The sequence below is a fragment of the Elgaria multicarinata genome, chromosome 9 (genome assembly GCF_023053635.1).
Source record: "Elgaria multicarinata webbii isolate HBS135686 ecotype San Diego chromosome 9, rElgMul1.1.pri, whole genome shotgun sequence".
Lineage (NCBI taxonomy): Eukaryota > Metazoa > Chordata > Lepidosauria > Squamata > Anguidae > Elgaria > Elgaria multicarinata.
This window is the reverse complement of record NC_086179.1, coordinates 77,204,758-77,220,197: the sequence shown is the minus strand read 5'-3', so window position 1 is coordinate 77,220,197 and position 15,440 is coordinate 77,204,758. Positions and strand designations below refer to the sequence as shown.

The window sequence follows — 15,440 nt, the reverse complement described above, 5'->3', positions numbered from 1 at the left end:
AAAAAATATACAAGATTTAAAAAACCATCAGAAACATAAAAACAGTATAAAAACAGTAGCCATTTTAAAAAAAACAATTCTGGGGTCTGTTAAAAACAAACGTAATGTTGTTAGATGCTGTTAAAATGTTAAAATGCCTGGGAGAAGAGAAAAATATACAATAAACGTATACAAGTACACAGAGAACAGAAATTTCTCTCTGCTCTCCTTATAAATTGTGGCTTGAGGCATTGTGGATACAGTGCCAGATTTGGACCCAGCAAGGCCTGGTTCAGGATTTCTACTGGTCATGCATCCCAAAAAGTAGTGTTTGATCGGCTCAGCTCACTGCCACTCTCCCAGTGGAAAAAAGTACTTCAAATTAAAATGGTGTGTGGCTGCAGCCTTTATTTTGCCAGCGTAGCGCTGTGCTTGAAGTTGTTTTTGGATCTTCTCGACTGCTGGGCCCTGGACCTTTACCATAGGTTTCGACTACATGGAGCAACCTCTGATCAATCAGTTGCAGATTGCATATGCAAAACTGTGGAAGCACACAGCGTAGCAAATAGTGTGTTAATAAACTAACCCATGATTTATCACTGTTATACGTGAACCAGTTCAAAGTACTTAATTGCTACGAGAGGGAATCCATGTAGTAGCCAGTAAGGGGTTGATACCAAGATAGGCAGTGCTGCAAGTAGGGTATAGTTGCCTATTTCAATCTGTATGTGTGCTGTTAATGACAGAATTTCTACCCGGATCAATAGTCTGAGATTATCTGTATCTCTTATGCATATCAGTGGGCAGTGACAAGGCAGTAATTTCTGCATAAATGGGAGAATTGGCCCTAATGAGGGCCAGACATGTTTAGTGCCTCTCTCCACACGCTGTTGAGTGCAGCTGAGTGTCAAGCGGGGTGGGGTGGGGAAATGGGGAAGAATTGGTGAGTTTAAGCCGGACAATTTCTGGAGTGGAAATGCACTCTGTAAGGCATGTATCCCCTGATCCTAATGTCTCCTCCACCCCCCCGCCCCAATTGGTGATGCTACAAGCTTTTAAGGACTTTGAAACCTTTGATATTTTAAAAAATCCTGGAAGAGGGGTCTATCAGGATAACAGAAAACACACTCTTTTTATTCTAATTAACCCTGGACCCATGGATGCCTCGAGCTATTGTGGGATAGGGGATGACAATAAGCTGTTTTCATGAGGCATCCATGTGACTCCAACTCACCCATTCAGCATTGGGAGGAGAAGTAAAACAACCACCTCCCATCCCTGCCTATTACCACTTCAGGGCATGTTCACTTAAGCCTGAATCACTTAACCCTGAACCTCCCTGCGTTGAGTGCTGTAAAGCAATTGTACTACAGTACTAGATTACTGAGATTCGGGGCTAGGTGAGTGAAGCTAATTAACTGTCTCCAGATCTCAGCACTATTAGGGAGTTTTCCCCTGGTCCTGATTTCTTGCAGGCACTGAACTGCAGGTGCCAGAGCTCAGTCATGTCTACAAACCTACTCTCTCTTTAAATCCTGCTGCATGCCATTTTTATTCTAATGCTATGTTTTTATTGTGTTTTAATACACTGTTTTATTTTTGTTTTAATCAAAGTTTATTTATGCTTGTAAGCCGCCTTGAGTGCCTCCCGTTTTTTTTTGTAGAAAGGCAGGATACAGATTATATATCTAAATTAAAACATGTCTCCCTGATTTAAAAATGAAGCAAAGTGCTGCATTGAACAAGAAACACAGTAGGAAGCTAGGCCAATAGCCATGCTTAGCAGCTCTGATTGCATGGTCAAGAGTGATCGTCAAGGTGAACTTTGGAGAATAAATGATCTGCAACAGATTAAGCAACATGCACGAAATACAACAGGATCCAGTGAAATGGTGGAAGCAATGGCATGCATGCAAGCTACTTGGCAGCGCCAGAGCTAATGTTAATTTCTTTGCTCCGGACAAGTGAGCAATGTGGCCTTGATTTATTTAGGGAGCTCACATAGGTCTAGTTCTCCCAAACATCAGGTGAGTTAATAAACCTGTGTCGGGGCTGTACCATGCTTGAGTGAATCTTCATACATAGAGTCTCTACAAGTAGAAAATTGGATGTTCAGGGAGAAAGGTTCTAGCCTAGCCAGCTCTCTGACATCATGGTATGCTAGGAATTTTTCTTTGGGGGAGCACTCAGATATGTGAACCTCCAGACTACAGTATGAATAATACAACCCTACACAGGTTTACTAACTCATTGTCTTTTCATAAGGACAAGGCCTTAACGAGGATATCTGCTAGCCAATTCTGTTGTCACGTTCACCAAAAGATTGTGTGGTTGAGAAATGCTCAGACTATTTCTAACTCCATTGTCTAGTGTGCTTGTTCACTCAACAATCTCTGAAAGGAAGCTGGAATTCCTGACTTCACAACTTCTGCAAATATTTGTACACAGAAAGTGGATTAAACGGCATAATGTCTAATTCACTTTGGTTAGCCAAAAGCTTTACAGCTTATGTCAACAGTACTTTAATTCAAGATGTATGTAATTTTGGATTATTTTGTATATTGACACCTTACATCTTTTTCATATATAAAGGAAATGTTTGTTTGTATTTCCTCAGTGGACTTGAAAACCATACATCGGATTGTTTTGAAAGTTTTAGGATTTGTTCTACCTCTATCTGGGATGATTTTAGGCATAGCGAAAATTTGGTCTGCCATCATAAAACAAAATGGCAACCAATCAAAACGTTTAAAGATGTACAGCTTCAATACCATTGAATTCATTTCAACCAAACTTGGCATGAATGATTCAGCACTGGAGCGAGCAAACTTTTGACCATAAATTTTAACCACATGATTACCTATAATCATAAAAGAGGGTGTGTCTCTGTCCATCATCACCATACCTCCAAGACTGTGAAAGCTAGACACCTGAAATGTGGCATGTATATTAAGGGGACCCTAGGAATATGTACGTCAGGTTTATTTTGTTTTGAAAAACTATTAATTGTAATTAATTTAAGTGTGTCCATGTGGCTGAAGTCTGCAGTTACATTTTCAGCTACTAGGGGTAGACTTCAGTAACTGGCACATAGCTTTGCATTCCATTAAGGATGTCAGAGGAACCTTATTGGGGAGTAGAGATTGAAGAGCTTTCCTCGGCTCAGACCCCCGGACTCTATTTTGTCTTCTGCCAGCTGACCTTACTTGCTATGCAACGAATCAGGCCAGCTGGCATAATTTCCGTAATTTTTTTTTGCAAAACAAACAAAAACATCTGCGCAAATCAAGGCTGCACAAATTCAGATAATGTGTGCAAATTACACCTGTAATTTGTGTAAGTTATGCACATTCATGCAATTTACAACCCAAACTTGTGCAAATTAAGCAAATTACAACTACAATGTGAGGAAATGGTGGGTGCCACAAAGGGGATCCTGGGGAAATGGGAATTTGTAAAAAACACACATACCCAATTAAATTCCAGGTTTTTTTTGCGGGGGGGGAGCCCGTGGCTGAGTTTGCAAATGCAAGCCAAACTGGGGCTTCTGGGGAAATCCGACAAGCCCCCAAAGGGCTGGATTTCTCTGCAGTGGCCATCCCTACATTCCATACAGTATGAAGCCAAAACAGATCAATAGGTCAAGGGACACAATTATATGTCGGACCCTCTCCCTGCTGTGAGGCATTCCTGTCAGATCCCTCCGTCAGGAGGGCTATACGGGTGCACCATGGCAGGGGCTGTGCCTAGGGGTATCAGTGAGCCTGGTTTCGCTCAGAGGGGGCAGGAACAATGCAAGTTTGTTTGAAAGCTTTAGTGTATCAAAGTAAGCACTAGAGAGAAAATTAAGAGGGGGAAAATAACCCTTTCATGTTGGTGCAGCAAACTAAGACTAGAGATAAACCCCTCCTATGGGGATCTCCCCTCAGAGGAAACCTAGGCTGGGTGGAGTGCCTAGGGATGCCAATTATGTGGCTTCATTCAGACAAGCTGGGTACCATGTGTCCAACTCTGACAACTGTGTAAGTTGGCTTGAAGGCTTCAGTGTATCAACATATGGGCTATTCCACCCATGCAAAGCTGTGTCCATTCGCTAGTATATTTTAAATGGAACCATGAACTGCATTTTCTTGGTGGAAATGTGAGGTACAAATCAGGTAAATAAAAAATTAAAAATTGCGATCTTTTCCCTTGCTGTGCTGTAGTAGATGCTATTTTGTAAGAACCACACATGGTTCTTGCATGTACTATTTAATGTACTTATTGGCATCTGCAAACTGCTATTACTAAAACAGTTCTGTTACACGTTGAAGCCAGATCCGCGGTCACTAAGATTCCTGACATTATGTGGAGTACAGTTAAGGTTTAATTTGCCGTAGTGTTTGACTAAGTTCTATAGGACAGCTTTCTAAAAATGTATCTCTTTCACTTTGGTGTATTTGTAACAATGCGAATGAAGATGATATTTACCTAGTTCCTCTTCTACTTAAGCCTGAGTGAAAATAAGTGAGAACATAGCCTAATTGTGTATTTTGCTTTGTGGAGTGAATTTTTTTTTACTGTTGATGTTAGTAAGGCTGGAATCCTATATACACTTAAAGTCTTGATTTCAGTGGTATTTACTTCTGATTAGGCATAAGGAAAGCACTGTGAATTACTTACCTTAAAAAAACCCAACTTAAATTGAGCATTGATACTTGAAAAACACATAAGCCATTTTCCTGCCAAACACTGGGTTTTTGTAAATGTAATACCCATAATGGTAATTGCAGTTTGGAGGTGATGTTTGAGGACTTTGCACAACAAAAGTGAATTTACTGCACAATAGGCTGTACAGAATGGCCTTAACTTAGCAGGAACTATTTAACTTGTTCCTAAGTTTCTTACTCTGCAGCAGCAAGGGTTAGTAGAAACTTGATACATCAATAAACTGACACTTCTCAGGATTGGAGACAATTTCCCATGCTTTCTTGTATTGTCATTTTCGTAAAGCTTCCTGGACCTTCCTCCTTCCTATGTAATCTCAGTAGTATGTATACTTGGAGTAACTTTTTTGAGATGTGAATCTAAAGAAAGAATCTTTCTTGTGGAAAACCAATTTATATTTCTTATAAACATGACTTTTTGCAATGGTGTTTAAAGTGGAAGAAAAGGACTGTCTAGGATGCTAAAGAACTTAAACAACATCTTTGTCCCTTCTAAATGACAAAGTGCTTTTGAAACTGAGGGAAGTTTCAAAATCCATTTGATATGGCGTGAGAAACTTCTTTTAATGAGAATAATCCCTCTGGGCATTTCTAAACCTCAAGGTGCATCTAAAGAAGCTCTTTGGATCCTGACAATTAAGTGTAAGAAGGTAAACAAATCTTACTTTATTGCAAATGCATCAGTTCTTTGTGGTCTCTGTGCATCACACATTATGGGCTCTGTGCCTATGCAGAGCTTCTTTCGGGAATCTTCTAAAGCTGAGGACCATTTCCCCCACTGTCCACTGCGCATATGTAGCTGGGTTCCCGCCTTCCCTCAGTTCTCTCTCGACTGACTAGCAGTTAGCTTCTCCAGATCTTCGCTCCGTCTTAGATTGAGTTTATATATTTGATGAGATTTTCTTGTTAATAGTTAGCGTTTTGTTGTTGTTTCTAGTGAGATTATATATATAATTATTATAGAAAGTAGTGTTTAAATTAGCAGAGTCGTAAGTCTTGTCAAAAGCACCGAGGGTGTTCACGAAATGTATGGCAGTAGTCTGGGCATACTTCTGGACTCAAGGGGTTGAGGTGTACCCCTATTTGAACGATTGGATGCTGGTTTTCCCATTGAAAGGAGGCAACCTCCAGTCAGTGACACTTGTGCAGAACTTGTTCAGCAATCTGGTTGTATACATCAACGAACAGAAGTCAAAGCTATGTCCAACCCAAGCCATACCGTTCATCGGAGCAATCCTTGATGCCGCCACAGCCAGAACATTTCTCCCTCAGGACCGAATTGGTACCCTGATTCACAGAGCATCAACACTAATTCAACACAGTCGCACGTCAGCATTCCAAGTGCAAAGATTTCTAGGACTGATGTCCTTGACAGTATTGGTGCTTCGATATGCAAGGCTTCGTATGAGACCACTTCAAAACTGTCTACTCAATACCTTCCCAAGTGCAAGCAATGCAAGGCATTTTCACCTAACCATACCAGTAGATATCGCCCATTCGTTGCCAGAATATCTCTCACAGTCTCCCCTTCTTTACCTCGCTACCAACCACAACTAACAGGCTGGGGAGCACACTGTGGACCGCTCCCTACCTAAGGTCAATGCAACTATGTATACAAAAAGCATATCAACATTCTGGAATTCACTGCAGTTTGGAAGGACCTCGCCTCCTTTGAGAACAGCATAATCAGGAAGCATGTTCAAATACAGACAGACAATACTGCAGTCCTTTGGTATCTGAACAAAGAAGGGGGCATCCGATCCTCAAGACTTCTTAGAGAAACAATGAACCTTTTCAACTGGACAGTACTGAGGGGGATCATGCTGTCAGCAGTGCACATAGCAGGCAAGGACAATATTTTAGCAGACTCCCTCAGCCGTACCTTCTCAGAAGTGCACAAGTGGCAAATAAAAGGCAAATCCTGAGGCCAATATTCCAAGAATGAGGCCATCCAGAAATAGACCTTTTCGCCACCGAGAACAACGCAATTTGCAATCGTTATTGCTTGATGGCCAGGACCAGCCGCAATTCAGAGGGAGATGCCTTCCAACTACAATGGATTAGCAAGTTATTTTATCTATTCTCGCCATTCCCTCTAATATCCCGTGTACTACAACTTGTTCTCCGGGACAACACGAACTGCATTATAATAGCACCCCCCGGTGGCCGAGGCAACCACGGTTTACCCTTCTGTTAAGGATGGCACAAGACAATTACCTCAGGCTACCATTGATACCAGACCTCACCAGGAACCGGGGTGTGTGTGTGTGTGTCATTCACAATCTGGACCTCCAAACACTCAGGTTAACAGCATGGAGAATCCATTAACCATTTGCAGTTTTGTCCCCGACATTGAGCACATCCTTCAAACTGCGAGGAAGCCCTCAACAAGGAAGTCGTACTTGTCAAAGTGGAAAAGTTTTGTCACCTTTGTTCAAGAGAGGAACATCAATCCCCTCCAGGCTTCGATACAACACATACTTACCTTTCTACATAGTCTTTTTCTCAAATGACTCAGCTGGTTGTAAATAAAAGTATATCTTGTGGCAATTTTCGACGCACAGAGATCCTCTAAAATCCACATCTCTAGTGATAGGCCAATTTCTCAAGGGAATTGGCCACTTGAAACCTCCACTACGGCCTCAAGTCCCCCAGTGGAGTCTTTCTGTCATAGCAAAATCACTCTTTTCAAAACCATTTGAGCCTATAGCAACAGTGGATATGCACTTAGTTTCGTGGAAAGTAGCACACCTTGTGGCTCTCACAACTGCCAGAAGAGCAGGAGAACTCTGTGCTCTCAGAATAGATGCTCCATATATCATTTTCCACAGGGACAAAGTAGTACTAAGACCGGATGTAACATTTCTACCAAAGATAATTTCAAATTTTCACCTCAGTCAGGATATCATACTACCAACTCTTTCCCCCCCACAACCGACGACACTTCTTGAATCGTCATTACATGCGCTGGATGTGCGAAGGGCCTTGGCATTCTACATATCCAGAACTGAGCCCTTTAGAAAGTCACAGCGCATGTTTATTGCTTATGGCAGCCCTAAGCAAGGAGCCCCCATCTCCCCGCAGAGGTTTTCCTCCTGGATTGTACAAACTATTTCCCTGGCCTACCAGCTGGCAGGCCTGGAACTCGTCTAACCAGTTCGTGCCCACTCTACGAGAGCAGTCTCAGCATCAACAACTTTTGGATGAAGTGTGTCAGTATTGGACATCTGCAAGGCTGCAACATGGTCTACACCGTCCACCTTTGTGACACACTACAGTCTGGACACCAGAGAGAAAAAAGATTGTTCCTTTGGAAGAGCGGTCCTTTCCGCAGTTCTGGCTTAATACATTTCGTCTACCTTCCTTCCGGTAAGCGAGCTAATTAATCGCCCATAATGTGTGATGCGCAGAGACCACGAAGAAGAAATGCAGGTTGCTTACCTGTAACTTTAGTTCTTCAATTGGTCATCTGTGCATTCACACAACCCTCCCACTGTCTCGACTTTCGGCATTGATGCCCATGCCCAGGGTGTCACCTCTATACCTCGAGGCTGCCTAGTCAGTCTCAGGGAACTGAGGGAAGGCGGGAACCCAACTACACATGCGCAGTGGACGGTGGGGGAAGGGTTCCCGCCCCAAATGCTCCTCAGCTTTAGAAGATTCCCCAAAGAAGTTCTGTGCAGGCGGAGAGCCCATAATGTGTGAATGCACAGATGACCACTCAAAGAGCTAAAGTTACAGGTGAGCAATCTGCATTTTCGCAACTTAACTTGTATACAAATTTGACTTTACTGGTAATCTTTAAATATTTAAATAACTAAGAAAAAGAATTAACAATGTTTGAGCATTATATATGCTGTTCACTTATATTTTATTATCCATTCCTTTTGTAACCTTGGTTATGTTGCTTCACAGTACTTTACATTTTTCTTTTTCAGATCTTTGAAAGAATTTTGTTTATTTGGGCAATACGTCATCCAGCCAGTGGATATGTTCAGGGCATCAATGACCTTGTTACTCCTTTTTTTGTTGTCTTCGCTTGTGAATATACGGGTAAGAAACTTCACAATAATTCACAGCTTCTTTTTCACTGTAATCTGATACTTAAGAACGTCAATGTGATTTTTTTTTTGAGAATTAGGAGATTAGTTAATTTTTTAAAAGATGTTTCAGATCAATTTAAATTGGGCTGGGGAAAGCTGAATATTTCAAGAATGGTGTTTGAAGATACCCTGCCATGGTTAGTGTATCACTAACTTCTTTGCTCCCCCTCTTTTCTCTTCTGTGTACGCTGTGTTTTAACTGTAAGTTTCTTTGCTTTGCTTCACATGTCTCCTCAATATGATAAATTAGATTGATTCTGTTTATTAAAGGACAGATTACCCTTGAATGGATGAAAGGCTGCCCATTTACTGACTTGCATGGAAACTCTTCTTTTGCTTTGCTTCAATTCATAGGAGTCCTTTTCCCCATACTGAGCAACTAATGAGAATTGCTGTTGCTTGCTCCCCTAATAATCTTTTAAGTAGGATAGGGGGCTACTCTAGAGAGTGTTTACAGTTTCTGCCTCTTACTCCCTCATTTGACAGATAATGAAAATGTTCCTAATGAGCCTAGAACAGTAGGATCTGTGCTGGTATACTTTAGAGTTGTTAATTGAAATAAGTTTAAATGAGATGTGATTAGGGGATTGATATTCCATGTTAAATAGACCATTTAATTAATATAGTAAATACGTTTGTCTTAAGTACTTTACCACCAATTTACATTGCAAGTCCTAAGTGAGTTGACTGTATTTTCTGAAATTTGTTGTCAACAGATCAGAGAGTAACTATCAAACGGCCACTTGTGGCAATTGGTGACAATGCCTCTGAAAGGCTGTCAGAGTAGAAGTTACTCTCAGAGTAGAAGTTATTGTTCTATTTCTCTAGTAGAGAGGTACATGTTGGAGGACTTGGTTGTAGAACTAGTCTTCCTATTAATTGTGTTTTGTGTCTCATGGCTCACCATAAGTTTCTGCTGGCTACCAGCTCTTGATAGCTCAGTGGAGCTGTCTTGGCCTGCTAAGCTAATGGGACAAATTACTGAGTGGTAAATGGGAAGCTAGTAGGAAGACTGGGTCTCAAGATGGTGCTTTTTAGTTTCATGGTTTGGGAAATCCAAGTTAGATACTTAGGATTGGCTTAGAGATGTTCTGGATGTTGAATGTAGACCTTCTAGTGTTGCAGCTTTTAGATGTATAAGCATAGAAGTAAGATTTGTCTTCTGTAAAGGGCAGAACTTCATGAAGTCTGCTTCTGAGGGGGAGGGTGCACATTCATATGCACAGATTGTTGCTTGAAAAATCAGTTCCACTTGGCAAGCTGTTCATACGAAGTTGCTCTAACGTACATTTGCTGATTTTCATCTCAAACCCTCTCTTAGAAACGGCAAGCTGTTGGTAGAGCAGTCTCTCTGTAGCTCTGTTTCAAGCAGCCACAAATAGGGGGAAGCTCCATGTTTTCAAGGGGCAAGGCCTGCTGGGATAAAATTTGAGTGGGAGTGCCCGGCTAAACCACCTGACAGTTGTTTAAATAATTAGAAAGAATTTTCTAAAAGGAAAAGTCACAATATAGCATATATTTTCTCAAGTGCAACAGCCTTCTGATTCTTATTAGAAGGAAATACATTCTATTCTATCAGTTATTTTTTATTTCCATATATAAATTTAATACTTGAGCTGCAATAAGTAAGTAAGCTTGAGCATTCTTATTGCTTTCTGTTAAATTGACCTTAATAAGGAAGCGGGTGTTGGCCAACACTTCATCCAATTCATGTGGAAGCAGGAAGCCCAGGTTCAAATCCACCCTCAGTGATAAAGGCTCTATGCGGCCTTGGACGAGTCACCATTTTTCTGTTTAACATAGTAATTTTGAAGCTAAAGTGCTTCTCTGAGGTCTTTGGAAGAAGGGTGGGAAAGGAGTGTAAGAAAATAATAAAATATCCCTCCGTTTATAAAATGGACGGGGCTGATAATAGACCATAACAGCTATTCTCTTCATTGATAACTTATTTATTTTATTTTATTTTATTTATTACATTTCTATACCGCCCAATAGCTGGAGCTCTCTGGGCGGTTTACAAAAATTAACTTGAATCTTTGTCCTCTTCAAGCATGCAGTTTTTTCACTGAAATTTGTGAGGGTCTGAATAATAGGTTTCCTTTCATAATGATTGTAGGTGTTCAGAGCATTTAGAACGCCCATACGGGGCTTGGTACATCTAGCAGAAGCACTGTCAGCTGTTTCCCTTGGGCCTTCTAACATATTTCCTTCCACAATTTCTAAAATCCCGCTTTCCATTTCCCAGTCCTTCAAATACAATACAATAGAATATTTTCCATCATCTGGAATGGGACGAAGGCACCCTTTGTCAAAGCAGTTGTTACAATGATTTTAAATTAGGGTAATTTGTGACTGCTTTCTCAGATTGTGACTCCATTTGATTCCTATTTTAATGAAGTTTCAAATTCCCTCTCATAAATGGGAATTCCAGTATATGTTTCCAAACACAGCCCATGAAGGCAAAATCGTTCTATTAACTGCAATGTTAATAATATTTAGATCATTTTTGTGACACGAAAATTTGCATTGGCCCATTGGGAGATAGCAAGGCACTAATGCATAGCATTTACTATTAGATGCATTTCAGTGATGTAGGCATCTTTTTCACATATGCCAATTATCAGAGTGTAAATGAAAATTGGATGACATTCACAGGAAGAAAAGCTATCATGGTTACGATGTTGATACATTAGATTTTTATGAAGCTGACCTTGTAACTATTTGCATTTAATTTAAATTTGATTGCTTTCCGTTTTTTCCTGTATCAAGTTGACTGGTGTGTTAAACCCTTACAGAATTTAGCATAATTGTTTGCAGTCAAGATGCCTTTGAGGTTTTGGCTACTTAAACAACATAAGCTGTGCTATACTTTTCCTAGGTTTGGAAATTTTTTAATATAAGCAGTTGGGTAATGGTGATCCAGTCTCTCTGCACCCTTCCTTTCCTGTGCATGCTGCTCTACATGCAGGACCCCCATCTTCCATTGGCCATCCTCCCATTCATGGAATGATTCTGACTCTTCCCATAGGTTTAACAACATTCTTGGGAGTAAAATAAATTGGACGCAAAACTTAATACTTGTCCGGTATTAGTATGTTATTGTCACATGCTGTGTGTTTGGTCCTGTTACTTTACATTTAACCTAAGATTCCTGATAAGGGACAGTAACAGCCCTTCCCATGCACTTATGGGGATGACTGCTTGTCAACGGGAAGCTAGCGCTCGATAGTGCAACTGAGAATTAGTGCTTTCCGAATGAGAAAAGTTAGTGTAGCTTGCAGAAGGGCCTGTTAGACTGCTAGCATTAGATACTACCCAAGGTGATACAATTCTGTTCTGTATGTCATTGAAGACACACTTGCCCCCCAAAAATTACTAGAGGAAAAAGAAAATATTCTTAGGACTTTTAAGTGTTATATTAACTTAAGGTTCTCTCTCTCTCTCTCTGTGTGTGTGTGTGTGTGTGTGTGTGTAATCTCTGAGATCTGGCAAGTTCTCTGGGAAGGCTCTACTTAAAGTGCTCCTCCATTCTAAAGTAAAATAGGAGCCTATAAGGAATAGGGCCTGGGAAGTAATTGCCCCATTTTGTGCAATCTGCTTCTCAGAGCCAATCTTGTTCCTTATTTTGCTTGATGAGATTGTCTAAAAAAACCCAAACATACCCTCAGGTTTTAAACAGTGTTTGGCTGGTTAATCTTCCACTGGAAGACTTAAACTTTTAAAATTAACTTTTATTTATTGTATTATTGTAGTTTGTAGTTATTTTTATTAACATTCTTATGAAGTTGTGAGACTAAGTACTCAAATGGAATATAAGCAGGATATAAATGTCTAAAATACAAAGAAATTCTGTGTGTCTATTGAATGATAAAGTGTTTGTTTAAAATTTAAAACCCTCTAAAATATACATATCCTTTCATGACTTTGTGGTACCTGCCATAGTAGTATAATTGACTCCTGTTGCTGATCATATCTTAGGTATTCTAATGCTAGTAACCCCAGTAATTTAGTAATAGCTAGGATAGCTTCTCATTGGGATATTTTAAAAACAGGCTTCATTTACCCATAGAAGTAATAGGAAAAAGTAGATGCATTTCTCATTCTTTGTTACAGCCATATCTTCTAGCAAAGGACTCATTTATTAATATTTCCTTAGAGCCAGTAGCCAATAGAGGACAGATTAGCCTTAAATTGGACTTCAGCCTTTTGCGGTATAGTTTACTCAAAAGGCACTTGGTTGAGTGCAGCTTATATTTATAACTTGGTAATGTGTTACTATTCAGCACTATGGAACTCTGCGTTCCTTGGTTTTGTTACGGTCAGCTGTGATTGCTCTCCTTCAGTCTATCCAGATTTCCAGCTACCATAAGTTCAGTTTGTTTAGAATGTTCTTTGTGTAACACATCTTTACACATTAATTTGTGCAATTAATGTGTGACCTGGCTGATGAGTGTACACTGGTGCCGCTTTCTATGAACAGAGGAGCATGCTTTTCCATGGTTGTGACTTGTGCCCATGGCAGGCCTGGGTCTCACATTACTTTCTCAAAGCAAATTAACTCCTGGGGATGGCAGAGATGCACTGCACAAAGCAAGTTTTTAAACATCTGAACTGGCCCACACACTTGTTGGCAGAAAATCAAGGAGCTGGAATAGCCGGTTTATGTTCTGAAACAGTGTACTCCAAGGTGCAGTGTCCAAAGCAGGTTTCTGGTGCCAACAGGGGTAATTTCAAAAGATACAGCATCATGTTCTGCTTTCTGATGAATCTGATCTATGGCATACATAAGGCTTGCCTGGGAACATAGCTCTTCTGGGGAAACAGATTGTTTCTGTGGCAGTTCAATCAGCCACATGGAAATGTCAAGGGATCATTTGAACTGGGACTATTTGCATTGTTGCTTAAGAGAAAACTGGACCAGCATTTAGTTAAGTATTAGAACTTAAGAATGCATTGTGTTAAATGATTTGAATATACAAATATGCTAAAATGTTCAATTTGAGCTTGGTAAGATTTTAGTAAAGATATTTATAAAGCCAATGTGGCCTTCGCAAAAGCTGTTGCTTCCAAATGCCACTCTTTATCAGCAGGCCTCCTTATGTTTGCTGCATTCTTCCCATGCTTTCATTGAAATGGTGTTTGATAGCCCTATTGTGAACATGATGCAAGAGAGGTTATGGAAGGACAGTGCATTGTTGCTAATAAAAAAGATGCTGACAAAAGGGATCTAACGTAGCTGCCATTTTTTAGAGGATGGTTTATTGCACTAGTGTCAAAACAGAGAAGTGAGAGAGCACTTGGAGTAAGTCCTTTGTCATCTTTAAAATGGATTTTATGTGTGTGGTAGTTTTAGTAAGCATCTTCAAGGGATGTGTGGATATGAATGACAAAGGTTCTTCAAGTGCTCTCGATTCATTTTAGTGCCTAGTTTGTTTGCTTTGGGTGGGTGGAGTGCCATGGCAGCTGCATACAGGATTAGCCTTGTTACAACTTTTTAGCGCATATTAGCTTGAAAAGAAAACGCACACACACACACACCTGCAGTGCAACCTATTTTATTTCTGTATTTCTGTATTCATTTAACTGCCCCACAAAAATAGTTCTCTTGGTGGCTCATAAACAAATACGGTATTAAAATACAGTATAACAATAACATGATTAAGACTAAAAAAGTAATTAAACTCAGATTTTAAACTGAAAGGCCCAGGCTAAAAGAAGAAGCTATTTAAAAGCCAATGTGAAAAGAAAAAGTCTTTATCCTAAAGACGCTGTGAGGTGAGCCTCTATAGGGCGTCTGTTCTAAAATTGGGGTGCCACCACAGAAAAGGTCTCACCTCATTTGGCAGGGGCACTTGGCGTAGGACCTCTGAACAAGACCTTAAATGTCCAGGTGGATATGTGCAGAGCCATCAACAGCATTACTTTTGAAAAAATATAAATGCTGCTCTTTGTGGGTTGCTTATGTTTGCTTTTTAATCTGAGCTCAAGATTTGGGGAACATAACTAAATGGTCAATACGTGGTAGAAACACCTTTAGCAGCAATTACAGTTGTGACTATAGACTTGGGTGGTAGTGAATACTTAGGCAACCAGCAAATGCCAGTTTGTTTTTGTTTACTTAACTTTTATGCCACAATAATAATATTTTGCCTCTTCAAAGTGTTAAGTGTGTTGTGTAAATCAAATAGCAAATATGCCGATTAACTCAATTTTAATTCCAGGTTGTAACATAACAAAATGTGAACAAGTCAAGGGTGAGGGGTGAACACTTATTCAGGGCACTGCACCCGGGTACATTTTCTCAGTTGGTCATATCAAAGGCATTTTTTAAAAAAATGGGAGAGTCCATAAATGTGCTTGCTAGCTTGCCATATCTTCTAATCTAGCAAGTGCCTGCTTCTTAAGAGGCACAGTGCCTTTTCATGTTGTGCCACGGCAAGGATAAAGCCCTGCCTTCTCTAGGGCTTGGAACATAGGGGAACATGGGTGGGTCGGGAGTTCTGGGACAAAGAAGGGATGCGATTCCACCTCACTCCAAGGTAGAGAAGCGCAGATGGCCATACAACTTCAAGTGGCTAGCAAAGTGGCTAGCATAATTAGTCAGCATGATGCAGAAATGGGTGAGTGAGGAAAGAATTGCACTAGTATTTGA

The 15,440-nt window shown here is 40.3% G+C and overlaps 1 protein-coding gene across 2 annotated transcripts in view; it reads left to right on the top strand.

Annotated features, from left to right (window-relative positions):
* The window catches only part of TBC1D22A (TBC1 domain family member 22A), a 147,108-nt gene that overhangs the window by 54,490 nt on the left and 77,178 nt on the right, over window positions 1-15,440 (top strand). For both annotated transcript variants that reach the window (XM_063134118.1, XM_063134116.1), the window contains one exon: window positions 8,624-8,738. In XM_063134118.1, the coding sequence (XP_062990188.1) occupies window positions 8,624-8,738 (115 nt within the window). The remainder of the gene's footprint in view (window positions 1-8,623; window positions 8,739-15,440) is intronic.